Genomic DNA, 22,617 nt, shown 5'->3' on the forward strand with positions numbered 1-22,617 from the left:
AGACAAGGGATGAATCTTTACTTTTTTTAACACTTGGCTGCTCATTCTCGTCTTGTTCAGGTACACCATACATGATAATGTTGAACTTTTTGTGCTCTCTAAGATCAAGTTCAGAATAAACTGTCTCGTTGCTTCCACCACCACTATTCTTCAGTTCACCAACATCGTCTGTAAGTAACTTGATATCTTTCTTGGCCTGCGCTATATCAGCAGTTTGTGATTTGTCTGAGGTTTCAAGACTATCAACTCTTAATTTCAAAGAGTCTATTTCCACTTTATTTGAAGTAACCATCTGCTGTAATTTAGAAAGGCCCCTGGAACATCCATCACAAGACCAGAAATGTGAACCCTTTTTCTGAAAAATCTTGTCTATCAGTTTGTATTCATCATCATCTAGACCACAATCTTTATGTAACCAACGATCACATATGGAACAGGATACAGAATATTGCTTGCCAGTGACTTTTTCTTTGCATTCAATACAAAGAGCATCCTCCTTTTTCTTAGACATATTGATGAAAATCTCGTAAGTTGTAGATGAGAAAAGGTCCAAAATCAGACACAGCTAGTTTTGTCTGATTCACTCCACAATAACTCCCAACATAAACATACAATATATTCCACTCTCTCCCCTACCCTACCGAGATGTGATAGGTACGGGGCACCCTCGGGGATGTGTAAGAGAGAATATATAAATAAAATCACAATTTAAATTACAAAATATTACAGAGTTTGGGTGTCCGTTCCTCTTTTTTTTGGTTAGGTAATATTTTATTTGTTTACTTTTTGGTACTATTTTTTGGCATCTTTTTTTTTTCTTTTTTTTTGTGTGCCTTTTTATATTTGTTTATTTAACAGTTTTTTTTTAACTTTTTTTTTTCCAACTATTTTTTTAAAACTTTTTATTCAACTTTTTTTTTCAACTTTTTTTTTTCAACTTTTTTTTCAACTTTTTTTTAAAACTTTTTTTTTAACTTTTTTTTTCAACTTTTTTTTTCTGTTTTTTTTAAGTACCTATTTATTAATTGGACCGGACAATCTTTTTATTGCTACAAATGCAATGCTCTGTAATATTAGGGTTAAGGTTGTTAGTCAGGAATACATATATCCTGTGGTTATGTTATATGTGTTAGTCGTGTTAGGTTAAGTCTCTTGTAGAAGTGAATCAAGCAATATTAGCCCGGTCGTTTTAATAACCGTAAAAACAATATATGATTATATAATGTTATTTCGTTGCAAACGCTAAGACTAAAAACTCAAATCATGACTTCATTACATTTTTAAATTAATAATCATTACAAATTTTGTACATATTTTGCAAATAAATCACAAAAATTGCCATAAAATTGATCATTTGTTATGAAAAAAAAAAAAAAAAAAAAAAACTTGTTTTTTATATAAAAAAACTAACTTACTTTGATTTTATTAAACACAATTTACTGGTCTTTTCTTTATCTTTATGTTTCTTTCTTCTAATTTTGAGTCTTATTTCATTTTACATTCAGTCTGAAAATAAATAAAATGAGTCATGAACTAACAATTTACCATAAATGGATATTTACATCCCAAGATATTACATGATCAAGAAATAGATCATCATAAATACTGAGGACATTTTTTCAGCATGGGTTAGAAGGATCTTAAGCATTATACAGACAGATGGACAGACATTGTTCTACTTTGGATTAAAGATTAGCTTACTATTTTCAGAAAATTTGACATAAATAACTACACTTCAACTACTTCAACAAATTCTTCACTCTTAATTCCTTCTTCCTCTTTTATAATTACTTCCACACTCTCAGCTTCAATCTTTATAAATATAGGATCCTCATCAAGATTTTCTTCCTCTTTTATCTCTAGTTTTATATCAGTTTCACCACAATCAACAAAACTGGTAGAAGTAGATGCTGAAACTATATTCTGAGTTGATTCTAACTTCTTGAGATGTCCAGATGATTTATTATGCATTCTCAAGTTTGAACTAGAGGAATAAAATTTCTGGCATAAAACACAAAAGTATGGATTCTCCCCTGTATGAATCCTCTTATGGTCAATTAAACTACTTTGTCGTGAGAAAGATTTTTTACATGTATCACAAAAGTATGGCTTCTCTCCTGAATGGATCTTCTTATGTTCATTTAAATGACCTTGTTGTAAGAAAGCCTTTTCACATGTATCACAAGAGTAAGGCTTTTCACCTATGAGGATTTTAATTTGTCTTGTTAAGGAACTTGTGTCTGAAAATGCCTTTTCACAAAACACACATTTAAATGACTTTTCTCCTGTATGGATCATCTTGTGTCTTGTCAATTTACTTTCATGTTTGAATGACTTTTCACATGTATCACAAGAGTATTTCTTCACATTCATTATGTGATATTTTTTATGTCTCTTCAAAATATCTCTCTGTAAAAAATACAGATTACCAATTTCACATCTAAATTACTTTACTTCTGAATGTTGAGTATTCATTCTGATTCAACCTAAAAATATTTAAAATTAAATTCAGTTATTTGTAAGGTAAATATATATATCTAAATTTCTGTTTTTAAAAGAAAAGTTAAAAATGAAACAGACACACCCCATCCGAAGGAAGAATAGCTTTAACAAAACCAAACATGAAAACTGTGATCAAGGTGGGTATTGAGAACCTAGTAAGCTCACAAAACAAGCAATCCCAACATCTTGCTAATCTTAGAGATTACTATCCTTCTGTGAAAAGCCAAACAAACCCAGGTAATATTTTCTGAAATTTATAACAAGCTAAACAAGTTTGATATCGATATAAAGCAACCTTACCCTCTATAGTGACATAAAATCTATAAAAAAAATCTTCTCTGATTGACGTTTGTAGTAAGATAATAGACTTGTACAGACTGACATACTAACAGAAGGACTACTAATAAAAAAAAACCGCCAATAACCAGTTAAGAAATCATCCCTGTATCAGTGCTCAAAAATGGTACTTTTATTTATATTTCTACCAAATAAATTTATATATCTGTGCCTAGCTACTTGTGGATGTTGTCATCCTTGGTAAAAAAAAAACTAATTTTGTTGGCGAACTTACTTCTATTTGCTAATCTGAAATTACTCGTGTCTTCTTTCTTATATAATCTCAAGTCTTCTTTCATTTTATATTCTGTCTGAAAATAAATATAATTATTATTTTACAAGTTTGATAATGAGATCTAAATCAATTTTTAAATATTTTGCTGAATAAAACATTATAGAGGTAAAATTAGCTTTGTTTTTCTTAGAGCTTATAATGATGCAATTGATCTAATATTAAGATAAAAGGCAGTGGTTAAAAATAAATCATTCTTGTGATAAAATTCTGTCTTTAGTAAGAATATGAGGGGTAGAAAAGGTTTGTAGATTTATGAATATTAAATTGTTAATTGTAGCTATAGTAACATCCAGGAAAATAAAAAAAAATAATATCTAAACATTTATCAATTCATAATAGTGAGTTAAAGTTTGAAAGATTTTTAAACCATTAATAACTCAAAGATGTCAGGTCATACCTATTTGATTTAAACACTAAAAGTATAAAAATGTTTTGGTTTTCACACAAAAAGAAAATAAGATATTATACAGAAACTATTTACATGATTTACTTGAAATAACATTAAATAAATATAAGAAATCATTGGAAATAAATTGAGTAAAAGAAATTGTACTATTCTTCTATACTAGGTTAGGTTAAGTTAAACTAGGTACTAGGTAGCAACTAGGTAGTAACTTCATGTATGGGGCATTGTAAGTACTATTTCTAGTAACAAGAAAATTTACATATTTTAGTTAAAAATTAATTAAATACATTATGAAGTCAATGTTAAATCTCCTCTGAGAAAATATACATTATATCTCAATCTTATTCTCCACAATATCAATTGTGGTAATTATATCCTTATCAGGATTCTGTTTACTTGAGAGAGAATCTTTATTCTGAATTTCTTCTTCAATCTCCTGTTTTATAGTTTCTTCCACACTCTCAGCCTCCATCTTTATAAAGAGAGGATCCTCATCAAGAGTTTCTTCTTTTATTTCTAGTTTAATATCAGCTTCACCACAATCAACAAAACTGGTAAAAGCAGAAGTAGAAGGTGTGACTGTATTCTTAATAGTTTCTAACTTTTTCAGATGTCCAGCTGATTTCTTATGGTTTGTCATACTAAAACTTTTGTAATATGATATCTGGCATAATTCACAAGAGTATGGCTTCTCACCAGTATGGATCCTCTTATGTACAATTAAATGACTTTGTTGTGAGAAAGCCTTTTCACATGTATCACAAGAGTATGGCTTCTCACATTTATTGTTTCTTATGTGTCTTGTTAAGGCACTCCTGAAGGTAAATGTCTTTTTACATGTATAACATTTGAATGGTTTCTCTTCTGTGTGGATCCCCTTATGGTCATTTAAATGACTTTGTCGTGAAAAAGCCTTTTCACATGTATCACAAGAATATGGTTTCTCTCCTGTGTGAATCCTCTTATGTTGAGCTAATTGGCCTAGTTGTGAGAAAGTCTATTCACATGTATCACAAGAGTATGGTTTCTCTCCTGTATGAATTCTCTTATAAACTGTTAAATCAGTATTTGTACGGAAAGCTTTTTCACATGTATCACATGAGTATGATTTCTCTCCTTTATGGATCCTCATATGGTCAGTTAAATGATTTTGTTGTGTGAAAGCTTTTACACATGTATTACATTTGAATGGTTTCTCACCTGTATGGATCCTCTTATGTCTTTTTAGAGCACTAATTGTATAGAAATTTTTTTCACATGTATTACATGAGTATGGCTTCTCACCTGTATGAATTCTTATGTGTACTGTCAAATTACTCTTAGTAGAGAATTCCTTGCAGCAGATATGACACTTGTTCATGATGAATTCTTAATTGTTTTTACACCTGAAATTAATAATATTTGACATCATTCCTGAGTAGAAAAGACAATAATAATTTTTTGCCATGCATTATTATTTTATTCTTTACTGTGCTTAAAAGTGAGATGGGGGGGGGGGTCAAGTAATAATATTAATTAGAAAGCAAAGACCACCCCCCCCCTCAACACCAACCTCCTTTTTTTAGAAAATAAGTTTGCTTTTCTTTATACCTAACTACTGAACTATATACCCGTGTTGTACTAGCCCTGTGTTGCTACTCTTACCCTAAATCACCTAACCTAATCTGAACTAAATAAAGCACAAACATACGAAAGATTACCCCCTTTATAGAAGTTCTGAGTTTGACTAAGCACTTTGAGAGAAACGATTCTTATTTTAAATGAAAGCCCATTATAGGATTGTACTACACTCTAACAAAAAAAACATACCTAGACTCACATCAAGATTCCTTAAAAAGAGAACTGAATCATTTCAGTTGTAAAGACAGACAGACATTTACTTACTATAAATTGCTCCATAAAAACTTAACTACGTTTTTCTCTTCTATTGACTTCAGGTTTATAATCTTGAGTCTTATTTCATTTTATATTCTGTCTGAAAATAAACATAAGTTATTATTTTAAATATATACAGGGTGCGCCACATAAATCCGGCCTTTTTATAAACGGCCATAGCGCCAAAACTACTTGAACAATCAGGATGTTTGACCCCACTTTAAAAAGCTTAGGTAATGACCTTTTTGCCCATGAAAATCTTAAGACTATGGAGGACGTGTACGCCGAGCTAGCCGCGCATATGTTCAACAAGGCAGATTCGAATTGCGCAGATAGTTTACCGTGGATTTATGACTTGTAAATCTAACCTCAGCCCATCTGTAGATGAGATGGACTAATGAAACTTGCTGGAGATATAATCAGATACCTAGTGAAAACACTAGAAAAGACTAGAGCTCTCTATCTAACAAAGTGGATCGTGGTAGATTTTAAGATGTCAAAAGCGTCAAAAATCTTGAAAATTTCTCGGTTCTTGACTTCAGGGGCCCATATGGAACCTTGAAACTCGTTTTAGACTATGTATAGATTTTAAAAAGGTATAAAACGTTGTTATAGCTTAACTGTGGCCCAAATGAGAGCCGCCGTGTCAAAGGGTAGTTTTAAAGATGGGTTAATTTGGATCCTGCGGTTACTCACGTCCTTAAGGAGATGTGGCCTCCCAACAGCCCCGATCTTAATCCAATGGACTTTTGGGCCTGGAGCAAGGACATGGTGACCGGGGTCGGTGGGCGGTTTAGGGGGCGGGTAGAGGCGGTGATTGAGGCTGGCGGCGATTTTATTAAATAATCTAATAGTCATATACCTAGGTTGCTTCCCAGTTTTTAAAATTCAATAAAATCTTTAAAATTGACGAATTTATGTTTATTTGTTTAAAAATAAGAAAAAGTCCGGATTTATGTGGTGCACCCTGTATATTGGTTAACAAAAATTAGAGTAGGTAATTTGGCATTTTTGAAGAAGCAATATTATTTACACATATTATCAAATCTTAAATACAAACATAAATAAACATAATTAAGCACTTTTTAGAAGACATTTACAACAAATTTGCAATAGAGTTTCATTCATTTATCAAACACTTTCATTTATATCTACTTAAACAAATTCTTCACTCTCAATTCCTTCTTCCTCCTTTATTTCCTCTTTTATAATTACTTCCACACTCTCAGCCTCCATAAAGATAGGATCTTCATCAAGAGTTCCTTCTTCTTTTATTTCTAGTTTAACATTTGTTTCACCACAATCAACAAAACTGGTAGAAGCAGAATGTGGAACTGTATTCTTGGTAGATTCTAAATTCTTACGATGTCCAGCAGATTTATTATGTTTAGACAGTTCTGAGCTAGAGGAATAAGATTTCTAAGATTTCTGGCAGAATTCACAAGAGTATGGCTTCTCTCCTGTCCTCTTGTGAACAGTTAACTCACTACTTGTACGAAAAGCTTTTTCACATGTACCACAAGAGTATGCCTTTTCACCTGTATGAATCCTCTTGTGCTTTGTTAAGTCACTATTGTGCGAAAATGCCCTCTCACAAAAATTACATTTGAATGGCTTCTCTCCTGTATGGATCGTCTTGTGACGAGCTAATACACTTTGTTGTGAGAAAGTCTTTTCGCAAGAATCACATTTGAATGGCCTTTCACCTGTATGAATTGCCATATGTCTTGTCAAATTACTCTTTAAAGAAAATTCCTTGCTACAGATATGACACTTGTTCATGATGGATTCTTAATTGTTCTTACACCTGGAATAAATAATATTTAATGTAATGCGTTTGTAGAATTGGAATAATAATTCCTATCTTATTATTTTTTTGTATTTGTATGACTTTCTTATTAGAGCTTCTCTTTATTTAAGGTTGTTTCCATAGGTCTGTCACTATTTATTTTATGAAAACTCTCCTCCTTACATCCATATCTTATTTATATAGCTTCTCTATAGGGTGTGTCCGTCACTATGTACAACAAAGTATAGTATTTTGATAATAAATAATCTATTTCAACTATGACTTAGATTTTTCTTTAAAATGTTGTTAGTTTTTTTTCTGAGCTACTTATAAATAAAATCATCATTGTACTTGTTATAAACTAACTTACTTTTTTCCTGAACTTAAAATCGAAGTTTTATTTTTCCTTATGTTTCAATTGACTTCAGCTTTGTAATCTTAAGTCTTATTTCATTTTATATTCTGTCTGAAAAAAAGTGTATTTGAGGCTAGTGACTTGATGAATTGACTGGAAGATATCCTTCTTGCTCATTCACCCCTCAGCTGCTTCTACATACCCTTGGTTGATACTCAATATGCATTTTAAAATATATTAATACAACTCTTGGCCTAAGCTTCTCTGCAAAAATTGTCATTTGTTAGTGATTTAATTTGAGACACCTGCCATACTCATACAGGTGAGGTAATAATGAGGATCTCCTGTTAGACAACATATCAAGAACTAATGTGAATAAACTTTGAGCTTGAGCTAGTCAAAAGAATAAAACTAAATGAAAACTATAGTGTACTAGAGTCTTAGGGTTACCTAGGTAGCTAATAATTATATCAAAATAATATTAGCTAGTCAAAAGTATAAAACTAAATGAAAACTATAGTGTACTAGTGTCTTAGGGTTACCTAGGTAGCTAATAATTATATTAAAATTGAGTCTTGAGTGGTGTCTATATAGGTACCTAAGTAATAATACCTTAGAAATATGGTTTGAGAGGTTAAATATAAAAAGAGTTCCTATCTAATAATACATTTGAGAATGTTGATGAGCAGGCTTGGTGGATAACCCACTGACTTATTCAATTTGTGTTCAATACTCCTCACAGACAACATGAATGAATATTCATTTTAATATGTAAATAATAGTTCCATGCAAGCTTCTATATGATGTATGTAAGTTTTTAAGTTTTCGGGTCAGTCTGAAATTAGCATGCAACATCTGTGCCTTAGGCTTGCCAATATTACTGTGTATCTTAATCCTAACATAAGAGAATCTAGGTTTTAGAAACCTAAAAATATCTTATAAATCTACACCATCACCTCTATGTCTGTTTTACACCCCTATGGCTCACACCCTCCAATCAACAGTTGCCATTTAACTAATTCCATCAGGGATAATTGCATTGTTGTGCATTCAATGAGTTGTGTACCTTAAAATGGTGTTGTAGAATATGATAATTTTAGGTAAGCAATAAAAATATTACAGAGAAAAATTTACTTTCACGTTTTTTTGGTAATACACTTTAAAAACTAGTTTGTGGTTGTTTAGGTTACTATTTTAGAAAAAAATTGCAAGCATAAATCACCAGAATACTGTTACACTTTAGTATTTCATTGGAAAGAAAACAATGAGAAAAAAAAATATTGGGCCACTAACAGGTTTGTCAAGCTGTTTTGAGCCAAATGTTACACATTTAAAATATGCATATATAACATGGTAAAAATTTTAATTAACTCATTTATATACTTTATAAACACACAAGAAATAGAGAGAAATATTGGGTTCACTAATCTATATCCAAATGTAATTATTGTAACTGCCCCTTTGGAGAACAAGAAAATATTTAGGTATCTTATATTAAGTATCTGTAAACTCTTGTAAATGTTAAAGTTTCTTGCATCTATAAGTTTAGCTTCATATTAAAAATTAAAATGAATATAAAATTAAATATTTATAAATTAATTATGATAATATATTAAAAATTATAAATTGTGATGTAAAATATAATTTGCATTCAAGTATTTCTTCTTAATTTAATGCCAATAACCATAAATCGTAATTTATTCCTGATAAAATTAAAAAATTATTCAGATGGATAACTGTTTTGTTATTTGAATTGTTTTAAAAATGCTCTGTTTATTTACTTCGTACAAATGCCGCACTAATTGTTTATTACTAAATGTCGTCTTTTTAAAAAGTTTGGTCGAAATATACTAGAAATTATTTTCCCACAAAACATGATTTATTTTTTGATAAATATTTCAATAATTTCTGTATAAAAAAAATAATTTTATTGACTTTATATAGTGAAAATAAAATTTAGAATTCAAACTATAAATTTTATTTCAATTTGTAACCTTTTTATTTAAAAAAATTCATAGGGAATTTTACACATTAATTTTTATATAATAAATGACGACATTTTAAAGTCCGCTTAAAGGGCGGCATTTGCGCATTGTTTATAAACAACTATTTTTAAATAAATCCTTGTTACTGTTTACTTTTATTCTTCACAAAAATATAATTAATAAAAGTTATAAATATGAACCATATATGTAAACATAAATTAAAAGCTGCAAAAAGATAAATAATTGTTTTATAGATATAGTGATATTTTATATAGTTCTAGAGAACAGAAATAATTTGTATCTTTTCAATACTTTAATTTATACTATTTGACTTTAAGAAACATCAATCAATTTAAGTTTATAATTTTTTGAAACCTTTTTTTTAAATTGGAAACTTATAGAGAACAGTATATTAAGTTAAGATAATACAGATGCTATTTAAAATGAAAGGTTAAAATTTACAATTATATGATACATATGATTTTTTGCAATTGTGTTAAACATCCAGACATTTCTATAATCAGCACTTATATTGTAGTGGGTTAACTTGAGAATGCTTAATACAATTAATGCAGTATTACGTTTTGAGACGAAGCCTTCACCTTCCGCCTGGTGAAGTTGTTCAACCCTTTAAAAAAAAAAGACAAGAGCTATTGTACCGCGACAATATATATAATTTAGTTTTGGAAGAATTATCTGAATTTTATGAAACAAAGCATATGTTTTACCAAAAATTGGTATGCAGGCAAAACAACTTGTTAAGTTGGGTGCACAGGTTTTTGCCAGTCTAATATCTCAATCTTGGGTGTGTTATAATCATTTGGGGGGAGGGGGTGTAATACTGACATGCCGTTCAGGGGAGGGGGGAGGTGTAAAACACTAAATCCTGTATGCTAATAAAATAGAAATGATAATAAAAAAGTTTAACCAACTTCTATACATTCTCAGAAGTTTAATTAGTTAGGTACCTACACCCCTTTTGCATACAGCAAATATTATATGTATATTATCTAGCTGGGTAGTCAGAACAAGTATTTTAAGGAAAAAGATCAAAAATATTGTTAGGAGAGTGTACCTTCTTTTTAGTTTAGGGAAGTGTGGATGTAGGGGCAAGATGAAAACATCCTATGTTTTCCTTCTCTTGCCAGTTAAAAATCTCAAAGTCATTTTCAATAAGTCCTTTGAGAATAGGTAGGTACGTTTTCTTTTTATCAAAATATAAATAGTGCAGCTAATCCAATTGTCATGCCGTTTTCCTTTAATTATTCAGTAGTAAGTTTTTTTTTGTCTAATTCTAAATATCCTGGAAATTAATGATCTGAATGATTGAACTTTTCAGTGAAGCTGTAAAAATCTCAAGGTGACATCAGGCTATTTTTCTAATGGTATAATAAATTGCAATTTATATTCACAACCACATTTTTATCTCTACTTTTCCCAGCCAGCTTCTAAAAGTAATTTCAATTATTGCAATAGTAAATATTCAAATATTGACATGTTTGAAACATTACAAGTGTTAAGTACTATTATGGAAATTCTTATGAAAACCAAAGTTTAGCCCAGATGATTGAAAATTGTCTAATTTGGCGAGAAAAGGCAAACAAAATTCAGCTGGAAACGGCGGTTTTTGGCGGGAGCGGCGGTGGTTTCGCTGCCATTTCTACACAATTCTATATTGTACCTCTTTAAAGTAATTGACATGCCTAATCTCAGAGCTGTAACTCTTTATTTAGTGAGTTCCTTTGACTTTTACTTTTGGATTCAAGGTACGTTTTTTAGTCAAAAATTACAAAAAATAGTCATCTTGTGTTTGAACATTCAGACACTATAATTCTGTAACGTTGCTTTTTCAATTTTTCATTAGGTACCTCTGAATACACAACAGCTGCAGTCTTCGCCAGCTTGTTATTTTTAGGCAGCTAAAGCTTGATAAGCAGACCAAATCTTTAAATCTTCAGGTTTAGTATTTGGACGGGTTTTAATCCAGGATATTATCATATAAAGGAATTTTATAAACACATTTGAGAGGTGTGAAACAATTCAAATTTGGTTTATGTTTAAAGACTTTTGGTGTTTGTAGCCACATTATTATAAAAAAGCAGATCCATACAGGTTTGTAGCTATTCTAATGTTATTATGTCACATTTTCTTAAAATAGGAAGCTAATCTTTAATCCAAAGTAGAACAATGTCTGTCCATCTGTCTGTCTAATGCTTAAGATCCTTCTAACCCATGCCAAAAAAATGTCCTCAGTATTTTTGATGATCAATCTCTAAATCATTTAATATCTTGGGTTGTAAATATCCATTTATGGTAAAAATTGTGTTAGTTAATAACTTATTTTATTTATTTTCAGACTGAATGTAAAATGAAATAAGATCCAAGATTATAAACTAAAGTCAGTAGAAACATAAAGATAAAGAAAAGACAAGTTAATTGGGTTTAGCAAATCAAAGTAAGTAAGTTTTTTATATATAAAAACAAGTTTAAAACATCCATAAAAGCAATGCAACTTAAAATTGTATGTAAATTTGAAGCAAAATTGCTTGAATACAGGATAATGTTTTAAGGATATTCTTACGATTTTAGGACTAGAGTTTATTAGTTTACCTTGTTGTCCTAGGAACTTTTATTTAAAAGATCCGCATTTTTAAATGGACATACAAACATTCCGTTAAAGATTATAAAGTTTCTAGGTACACTTTCTAAAACGTAATTAAATGTTCCAAAGTTTGAAATTAATAGAACAATTCTAACATGCCTTAATTACTATAAAAACTATAGATTAGATAGAGTTTATGTTAAGTATACCTATAATGTGACAGACACACCCTACATATAGAAGATTGCTATTCTGAATAAGACATGGATGTAATGAGATAGTTTTTATAGTGACAGACATACAAGAATACCTTGATTATAAAGTAACTTAAATTAATATTTTTAATTCTACACAAGTATTACATCAACTATTTTTTTATTTCAGGAGCAAGAAAAATTAAGAATCCAACATGAAAAAGTGTCATATCTGCTGCAAGGAATTCTCTACAAAGGGTAGTTTAACAAGACATATGAGAACTCATACAGGAGAGAAATGTAAATTTTGTGAAAAAGCATTTACACTACAACAACAGTTGGTAAGTCATATGAGGATCCATACAGGAGAAAAGCCATTCTCTTGTGATACTTGTGAAAAAGCTTTCTGTACAAATTATGAGTTAACTGTCCACAAGAGGATTCATACAGGAGAGAAGCCATACTCCTGTGATACATGTCAAAAGACTTTCTCAGTACAAACTAAATTAACTGAACATAAGAGGATTCATACAGGAGAGAAGCCATACTCTTGTGATACATGTCAAAAAGCTTTCCGTAAAAAAAGTGTCCTAAATGTCCACAAGAGGATTCATACAGGAGAGAAGCCATACTCCTGTGATACATGTCAAAAAGCTTTCCTTACAAGTAGTAAGTTAACTGTCCACAAGAGGATTCATACAGGAGAGAAGCCATACTCCTGTGATACATGTGGAAAGACTTTCTCACTACAAACTACTTTAACTGAACATAAGATGAGACATACAGGAAAGAAGCCATACTTTTGTGATACATGTGGAAAGACTTTCTCACTACAAACTAATTTAACTAAACATAAGAGGATTCATACAGGAGAGAAGCCATACTCTTGTGATACATGTCAAAAAGCTTTCCGTACAAGTAAAGAGCTAACTGTCCACAAGAGGATCCTTACAGGAGAAAAGTCATACTCCTGTGATACATGTGATAAGACTTTCTCACAACAATACAATTTAACTGTGCATAAGATGACCCACACTGGTGAGAAGCCATTCTCATGTTTGTTATGCCAGAAATCTTATTACTCTAGTTCAAACCTGACAACACATAATAAATCAACTAGACACATAAAGAATTTAGAATCTCCTAAGACTAAAGTTAAAAAAACTCATACTGGGGAGAAGACATACTGTTGTGATCTATGCCAGATGTATTTCAAAACAAGATACTCACTGTCATGCCATAATGTAACAGCTCGACATTTGAAGAAGATAGTACCTGCTAAGAATACAGTTCCATCTTCTGCTTCTACCAGTTTTGTTGATTGTGATGAAGCTGATATTAAACAAGAAATAAAAGAAGAAGAAACTCATGATGAGGATCCTCTCTCTATCAACATGGAGGCTGAGAATGTTGAAGAAACTTTAAAACAGGAAATAGAGGAAGAAAGTCAGGATAAAGATTCTCTTTCTTGTGAACAGAATCCTGATGAGGATAAAATTACCATTGACATTGTTGAACACAAGATTGAAGTATGATAATCAAATTGCTAATATGAAAGTATTAAGTCTTAGTAGATTAAATGTCTATAACAAATATTTTGAACTAATGATTTCATGTATATCTGACTCACCCTGTATCAAATGTTCTATATGTTGTAATAATTACTTTTCAATATTCAATGGAAATTATTCCAGAACTATTTCAATTATATGAGTTTTTGTGTTTTATTTTGCTTTGGTACAATTTCTATAAAATCAAACTTGTTATCAATGCTTGTTATTTTACTATTTTGATTCTTCCCTTATTAAATGGGAAAAATAATTACATCTTAAATTGTGTTTCACATTGTACTTACCTTTTATTTTTCAGATATAACAAATGAACTGAAAAAAGTAGAATTCTTGTAATCTTCATTGAACCAATAAATAAGAAAAAATCAGGTAAACTAGTTTGTCTGTTATAATCTTGCTAATCAGTGAACCAATTGATTAATATACTTAGTTTAGGTCCTTGGATGGTTTTCGGCTAAATTGTTTTTGGATTTAAGTTTCTTCCCTCCTATTTCGAATGCAGAGCCCATTACAAGCTATATGTGTAGTCACATGTTAAAATATTTCTCCACTTACTGTGTTTTACTTAGAAAAATTTTCATCCTATAAGGTGTAGTTAGAAACACAATTTTTATTTTACTTTTTTATTTATGGAATACTCTAATTTGTTTAAGATATCAAAACTAATTTTAAATTTAGCGAGAAAAAACAAACAAAATCGCGGGATCTTGTGGTTTTCAGGAGCGGTTTCAACCCATTAATTCACGGTTCCATATTATAACCCAATAAAACAGCTGCTGCCATGCAAACTTTCAGCGAACTACTCCTTTTCTTAAGTCTTACTTTTACGAAAATAAGCAGAACAAAAAGACCCATTTGTAAACTATTCTATTTTGTGGAAATACCCCCTTTCATCTAGTATATAAGTTGCTTTGTCTGTTAGTCTGTCAACAAAAAATAAAAAAATTATTTTATGAAAGTTTCATGGATGCCTATCATACATTTTCTACCTCTCCTATTTTATGACTGCTAAATATTTGCTTAATCACTTTGCCCGTTTGTCCTCCCATAATTTTTTGTGCGACGCTACTAATGGATGTTGTCATCTCTGCTTTCATGCTATTTGTAATTTTAAAAAGCAAAAGATTAAATTGAACACACAATACATCTGGAATACTTTTACCTCCATAGTAATGGACACACCCTTCATATATAGTAGCTATAGTTACAGACGTACGGGCACACCTTATACTTAAAGTAACTGGAATTATTATTTTAAACTCTATTACATTAAATATTATTTATTCCAGGTGCAAGAACAACTAAGAATCCATCATGAACAAGTGTCATATCTGCTTCAAGGAATTCTCTATAAAGAGAGACTTAACAGTGCATATGAGAATTCATACAGGAGAGAAGCCATTCAAATGTGATTCCTGTGAAAAAGCTTTCCGTACAAAAAGTGTGTTAACTGTCCATAAGAGGATCCATACAGATGAGAAGCCATTCAAATGTTATTCGTGTAAAAAAGCTTTCCGCACAAGTAATCAGCTAACTGTCCATGAGAGGACCCACACTGGTGAGAAGTCATACTCTTGTGATACATGTGAAAAGTCTTTCTCAAGACAAAGTTATTTAATTGAACATAAAAGGATCCATACTGGTCAGAAGCCATTCAAATGTGATACATGTGAAAAGGCATTCTCACAACAAAGTTCATTAAATGATCATAAGAGAATCCATACAGATGAGAAGCCATTCAAATGTTATTCGTGTAAAAAAGCTTTCCGCACGAGTAATCAATTAACTCTACATATGAGGACCCACACTGGTGAGAAGCCATACTCTTGTGTGTTATGCCAGAAATCCTTTAAAACTACTTCAAACATGATAACACATAATAAAACAGCAAGACATCTCAAGAAGTTAGAATCAACTAAGAATGCAGATTCACCCTCTGCTTCTACCAGTTTTGTTGATTGTAGTGAAGGTGAAGTAAAATTAGAGATAAAAGAAGAAGAAACTCTTGATGAAGATCCTCTCTCTATCAACATGGAGGCTGAGAGTGTTGAAGAAACTATCAAACAGGAAATAAAAGAGGATGAAGGAATTGATAGTGAAGAATTTGTTTAAGTTTAAGTTTAAGATGTTTGATAAATTAATGAACCTAAATTGTGAATTTGTTTTAAATGTCTTTTAGCTTTATTATATATTTATGTTTGTATTTAAGATTTGATAGTAAGTGTATATAATATTGCTTCTCCAAAAATAATCTTAAAGAAAAAAATGTTATTAGTAAAAATGTGTAAATAGGTAGTATCTTATATACTTTGTTTGCTTTATTGTTTAAACATAAATATGCGTTGCTCTAACCCTGCGGGGCTACCTTTTACTTACCAAATTTATACAAATCTAAGTTTTAGGAATGCTAATTGATATATTATTGTAAAAATTAATTATATTTCAACTAAATCATGTAGATACTGTTTCTGTTTATACATTCTTTCTGTTCTTTTGTGCAAAAGTTTGTCTACCTCCTCTAATTTTTAAATTTTTTTCATTTTCATTTAATTAGTTTTCATAGTTAGAATTGTGTTGTAATATTACAATTATATTTTTTTCAGACTGAATATAAAATGAATTGAGACTCTACAATTATAAAAAGAAAGAACAAACAATTAATTTGAGTTTAGTAAAGTAAGTTAGGTTTCTATATAATAAATATTATGTAGCAGAATCTTAATATCTGTCTGTAATAAAAGTGAATTAGCTTTCTACCTATAGTTTTTAAAAAAAGTTTTCATAAAAAATTTCAGCTCAATATCTTTAAGTTTTATTTTATTGTATTTATATAAGACAATATATTACCTAAGTAGATATTGTTTATCATTTTTATGAATGAGAACATTTTTGCTCTATTTGCAATTTTGTTAGATATTTAATAGAGGTCGACAATTACAATCTTTGCAACAGCTGTAGAAGCTTTAAATTCAAGAATTTAACATGACATTAACAACTAAATATTTTTGATTGAACAAACATATTACTAATGACAGATAAAACTATAATGTTGCTCAATCTTTGTAAATATATGATACTGATTTTCGCCGAAGACATCCTCTATAAATATTTAATTCATAACAATTTAGCTTGTTAATAATTTTTATCCTGAATATTAATATTTTCTATTTCAGGTGCACACAAGAACACATAATAATCTAGAATGAGCAAGTGTGGTCTCTGCAAGAAGAAAATCTCTTCCAACTCGACATTACATATGAGAATTCTAGAAGGTGAAGAACTATCCATATGTGATTTATGTGAAAAGACTTTCTCACAGATAGATTGTGCTCCAATAAGAAAAAATACATATAAGAAAACATTCAAATGTGAAATATGTGAAAAGAGTTTCTCACTACAAGGTGATTTAAGAAAACACATGAGAATTCAGACAGGTGAAAAGCCATACTCTTGTGATACATGTGATAAGGCTTTCTTACAACAAAGTTCATTAACTGTACACACGAGGATCCATACAGAAGAGAAGCCATTCTCTTGTGATACATGTAAAAAAGCTTTCCGTACAAGTAGTGAGCTAACTGTCCTTAAGAATATTCATACACGAATACTTTTTACAGACACAATACTGTTCATGGTTTAAAGCCATACAAATGTGATACATGTGGAAAGGCATTTTCAGACAGTAGTGCCTTAACAAGACACAATAGAATTCATACAGGAGAGAAACCATACTCTTGTGATACTTGTAAAAAAGCTTTAGCACAACAAAGTAATTTAACTGACCATAAGAGGATCCATACAGGAGAGAAGCCATACTCTTGTAATGCATGTGAAAAGGCTTCCTCACAAAAACATCATTTAACTGATCATAAGAGGACCCACCCTGGATTACGCCAGAAATCTTATTACTCCAGTTCTAATCTGTCACAACATTATAAATCAGCTGGACATCTTCTCAACTTAGAATTAAAGAATACAGTTCCACCTTCGACTGTTTCTACCAGTTTTGTTGATTGTGGTGAAGCTGATGTAAAACTAGAGATAAAAGAAGAAGAAACTCTTGACGAGGATCCTCTGTCTATCAACATGGAGGTTGAGAATGTTGATGAAACCATAAAACAGGAAAAAGAAGATGAAAGAATTCAGGATAAAGATTCTCTTTCTTGTCAACAGAATTCTGATGAGAAAATGATAGACAATATTGACATAGTTGAACATAAAATTGAATATGTTTAACTAAATGATATAATGTCAGTTGATAAGAAAGATCAATTTTCAGTAAATTTAATTGTTGTATATAAAAAGACAATATATTAATTACCTACTAAATTAATTTTGCCTTTGTTATATAAACAAAAACTTTTTCTCCTACATTTTCAAAATGAATGAATAAGGATTTTAAAGTTATCTCTGTGTGTAAATCTGTAGTTCTTCTTTGTTTTCTGTACACATTTTTAGTAGCGAAGCTACTCTATAATTTGAAATGTCCGTCTGTATGTATGTATGTCTGAAACGTTTTGGGGGAAACGTGATTTTCTCAGCTCCTGCAAAAGATAGAAGGCTGAAATTTTTTGTCAACATTCCCATCATTATGGAGCATAATCAAGTAAAAAACATTGTTAGCGTTCGGACTGCTTTTAAGCAGCTTTTTAGCCGCTTTTATTTTTCAATACTGATTTTCTTGGCTCCTTTAAATGAGAGAAGGCTGAAACTTCTTGTCAACATTTCCATCAACATTCAGCATAATTATGTATAAAACATCAATAGCGGTTGGACTGCTTTTAAGCAGCTTTTTGGCTGCTTTTATTTTTCAAAACTGATTTGGTCGGCACCTGTAATAGAGAGAATGCTGAAACTTCTTGTCAACAATCTTATTGATATGAAGCATTACAAAGTATAAAACATCAATAGCGGTCAGACTGCTTTAAAGCAGCTTTTTAGCCGCTTTTATTATTCAAAACTGATTTGCTCGGCTCCTGTAAAAGATATAAGACTGAAACTTTTTGTCAACATTCCTATCAATATGGAGCATACTTAAGTATGAAACATCAATAGCGGTCGGACTGCTTTTAAGCAGCTTAGAGCCTCTTTTATTTTTTAAAACTGATTTTCTCGGCTCCTATAAAAGATAGAAGGCTGAAACTTCCTGTCAACATTCCCAACAATATGAAGCATAATTAAGTATTCTTCATCAATAGCGGCCAGACTGCTTCTAAACAGCTCTTTGACCGCTTTTACTTTTTGCAACAGATTTTCTCGGCTCCTACAAAAAATACACTACTGAAACTTGCCAATATTACTGATTTTATGCCCCATACTTAGGTATGAAAAATCTTTGGTAGTCTGATTGCTTTTAAGCTGCTTTTCTTTTTAAAACTTTCAGATATAAACCTTAATTTTTCAAAGTTTCATGATTTTAAGTTTTTTCATATTTATTTGCATATATACCTCTTTCTTTTCTTTGTTATGGAAACAGTTAATCAGCTCTATAAATTATTTTGTCTGTTTGTCTATTTTATTATAGATTTTGTGCTTCGCTACTTATGGATGTTGTCATCCTTGTTAATATCTTGATTGTTTTTTATATTTTCAGAACACGAAAATGAAATTAGATTACATGGAATAATAAAAACATCACAAATAAAAACAGGTATTTGGACAGGTTATTAAGTTAGGCATTAAAGTGAGGCCTTAGGTTATTAGAGATTACAGGTTTCTCTAAGAATGGCTCTATTAAAGGTTTATAAAAGGTTCTTACGGTTTTAGAATCCTCTAACCAATTAATATAATGCACTAATGACATCCGTCAGAGGCATATAAAAAGTAATTTGATTATTCTAATTTTGTTCCATCTTTGTAGATATCAAACTGTTTCGGGCTGTGGACATGCTCTAAAAAGTTTTAACTAATAACAAGTCATCATATACATATTTATACCTATTATATAGGTAATTTATAATAATTTTTAATAATTTGGTTTATTTACTATGATATATGTAAATGGTAGTATTCTGATTTCAATACATTAAGGAGATTATTTTTACCTGTTCTAATCCGTACTTTACAAAAATGTTAAATTCTAAAAAGTTATAATCCGAATGAATCGAATTTTTATTTTAGTTTTTTGTAATATAGAAAATCAATTTTTCTGAATATTTTTTTTTTCAGGTGCAAGAACAAAAAAAAACCACAATGGACAAGTGTGGTCTCTGCAAGAAGAAAATCTCTTTTAAGGGGAACTTGACATTACATATGAGAAGTTTTGAAGGAGAAAAACTGTTCATTTGTGATTTATGTGAAAAGACTTTCTCTCAGACAGATCACTTGAAAGTTCCAAACACAGATGAGAAAATATTTAAATGTGGAATATGTAAAGAAACTTTCCAAACAAATTGTGAGATGACTCTCCATAATTCAGTCCATACAGGAGTAAAACCATATTCTTGTGATACATGCGAAAAGGCTTTCAATTACAAAAGTGAATTAACTAGACATAAGAGAATCCATACAGGAGAGAAATCATACTCTTGTGAAACATGTGAAAAAGCTTTCTCACAGCAAAGTCATTTAAATGACCATAAGAGGATTCATTCAGGAGAGAAGCCATACTCTTGTGACATGTGCCAGAAATATTATAAATCAAAATCACAATTTTTCATACATAATAAATCAGTTGGACACCATAAGAAGTTAGAATCTACTAAGAATACAGTAACACCTTCTACTTCTACCAGTTTTGTTGATTGTGGTGATGCTGATATAAAACTAGAGATAAAAGAAGAAACTCTTGATGAGGATCCTCTCTCTATCAACATGGAGGCTGATAATATTGAAGAAACTATAAAACAGGAAATAAAGGAGGAAGAAGGAATTGAGAGTGAAGAATTTATTTAGGTAAATAAAAATAAAAATGTTTGATAAATGTATGGTCCTAAATTGCGAATTGGTTGTAAATGTCATTAAGCATGTGCTACAATATATAGTAATGCTTGTATTTAAGATTTGATAATATGTGTAAATAATATTACTTCTCCAAAAATAATTTTAAAGAAAAAATCATGACTCTTTGAAAAAAAATGTTATTTGTAAAAATGTGTAAATAGGTAGTATCTTATATACTTTGTTTGCTTTATTGTTTAAACATCTGTGTCGTCCTAACCTTACAGGGCTACCTTGTACATAACCAATTTACCCTAACCTAAGTTTCTAAGTTTGAGGAATACTTGATGTAAAATTCAAATTATTTCAACTAAATCGTGTAGATACTGTTTCTGTTTAGACATTTTTTTCTGTCCTTAGGTGCAAAAGTTTGTCTACCTTCTTTAATTCAATGAGATCTACTTATTAAATGATAATTTTTTCTTTTTTCAGACAAAAAATAAAATAAAATAAGGTTTAAAATGGAGTCAACATAAAGAGAAATAAACCAGGCATAGTCTCAGTTCAGAAAATTAAAATAAGTTAGTTTTGAACAAGTACAAGAATACATTTGTCTATAACATGGAATAAAACATCACAGCATATTTGGAATACTTTTACTTACATATTGATGGACACACCCAACATATAGAGTAGCTTTACTAAATAAGATAAAGATGGCGAGTTTTCATAGAATACTTTATTATGTATTAACAGGCCTTCGGACACAACCTTAAATATAGAGTAGCTCTTACAATAAACTTATAAAGACATACAATGAAATGATTCATGAAATACTAAATGCTTGAAATCATTATTTTCAATTCGAAACAGGTATTCATTAAATAATGTTTATCCCAGGTGCAAGAACAATTAACAATTCGTCATGAACATTTACAAGTGTCGCATCTACTGGAAGAGATTCTCTAGTAGGAGCAGTTTAACAACACATAAGAGAATTCATACAAGAGAGAGACCATACAAATGTGACACTTGTGAAATGGCGTTTTCAAACAGTAGTATATTAAAAAATCACAGAAGAATCCATACAGGTGAGAAGCCATACTCTTGTGATTCTTGTGAAAAGGCATTTACACAAAGTGGTGACCTAACAAAACACAAGAGAATTCATACAGGTGAGAAGCCATACTCTTGTGGTACATGTGAAAAAGCTTTCCGTACAAGTAGTGACTTAACAAAGCACAAGTGGATCCATACAGGAGAAAAGCCATACTCTTGTGTATTATGCCAGAAATCTTATTCCTCTAGCTCAGAACTGTCAAAACATAATAAATCTGCTGGACATCTGAATAAGTTAGAATCTACTAAGAATACAGTTCAACCTTCTGCTTCTACCAGTTTTGTTGATTGTGGTGATGCTAATACTAAACTTGAAATAAAAGAAGAAACTCTTGATGAGGATCCTTTGTCTATCAACATGGAGGCTGAGAAGGTTGAAGAAACAATATAACAGGAAATAGAAGGAGAAGAAATTGAAGATAAAGATTCTAGTGATATCATAGTATATAAAATTTAAATATGATAAACAATTGTTTTTCTTTATGAAGTATCAAATTTTGTAAATATTGTATTATTTTTTTATGTAAGTACTAAAGTGAGTGGTTGGATTGGGGTTACTCGGGCATTTTTAGGCAATACATTAATGTTAGACTATAGGTTATTTGTGATAAAACTTTACTTTATGTCATATTGTCAAACATTAATACCTAGCCTAATAATCACCCAGTAAGTGAAAGTGGCAAAACTCCCCCCCACCCCCCTTACTTTA

General features: G+C 30.5%; 3 protein-coding genes and 1 long non-coding RNA gene across 4 annotated transcripts; 2 read left to right on the forward strand and 2 right to left on the reverse strand.

Moving 5' to 3' along the window:
* Nucleotides 1–1,505: 1,505 nt before the first annotated feature.
* Nucleotides 1,506–3,151, reverse strand: LOC145330310 (uncharacterized). Its single transcript, XR_013883364.1, has 2 exons — nucleotides 3,074–3,151; nucleotides 1,506–2,486 (listed from the first exon to the last, which is right to left on the reverse strand). It is a non-coding gene; the product is annotated as an uncharacterized LOC145330310 (long non-coding RNA).
* Nucleotides 3,152–3,164: 13 nt separating this feature from the next.
* On the reverse strand, nucleotides 3,165–5,516 carry LOC145330309 (uncharacterized). Its single transcript, XM_080174951.1, has 2 exons — nucleotides 5,424–5,516; nucleotides 3,165–4,924 (listed from the first exon to the last, which is right to left on the reverse strand). The coding sequence occupies exon 2, from the start codon at nucleotides 4,177–4,179 to the stop codon at nucleotides 3,868–3,870; it is 312 nt and encodes a 103-aa protein (XP_080031077.1). The 5' UTR covers nucleotides 4,180–4,924; nucleotides 5,424–5,516; the 3' UTR covers nucleotides 3,165–3,867.
* Nucleotides 5,517–12,535: 7,019 nt separating this feature from the next.
* LOC145330311 (uncharacterized) lies at nucleotides 12,536–14,177 on the forward strand. The gene has a single exon (XM_080174952.1). It carries the CDS (start codon nucleotides 12,555–12,557, stop codon nucleotides 13,872–13,874), a length of 1,320 nt encoding a protein of 439 aa, XP_080031078.1. The 5' UTR covers nucleotides 12,536–12,554; the 3' UTR covers nucleotides 13,875–14,177.
* Nucleotides 14,178–14,206: 29 nt separating this feature from the next.
* LOC145330312 (uncharacterized) lies at nucleotides 14,207–16,421 on the forward strand. The gene is made up of 2 exons (XM_080174954.1): nucleotides 14,207–14,279; nucleotides 15,200–16,421. Exon 2 carries the CDS (start codon nucleotides 15,225–15,227, stop codon nucleotides 16,020–16,022), a length of 798 nt encoding a protein of 265 aa, XP_080031080.1. The 5' UTR covers nucleotides 14,207–14,279; nucleotides 15,200–15,224; the 3' UTR covers nucleotides 16,023–16,421.
* The last annotated feature ends 6,196 nt before the right edge of the window (nucleotides 16,422–22,617 follow it).

The sequence above is a fragment of the Acartia tonsa genome, chromosome 10, assembly GCF_053477335.1.
Source record: "Acartia tonsa isolate MP-2025a chromosome 10, ASM5347733v1, whole genome shotgun sequence".
In the NCBI taxonomy this organism is placed as follows: domain Eukaryota; kingdom Metazoa; phylum Arthropoda; class Copepoda; order Calanoida; family Acartiidae; genus Acartia; species Acartia tonsa.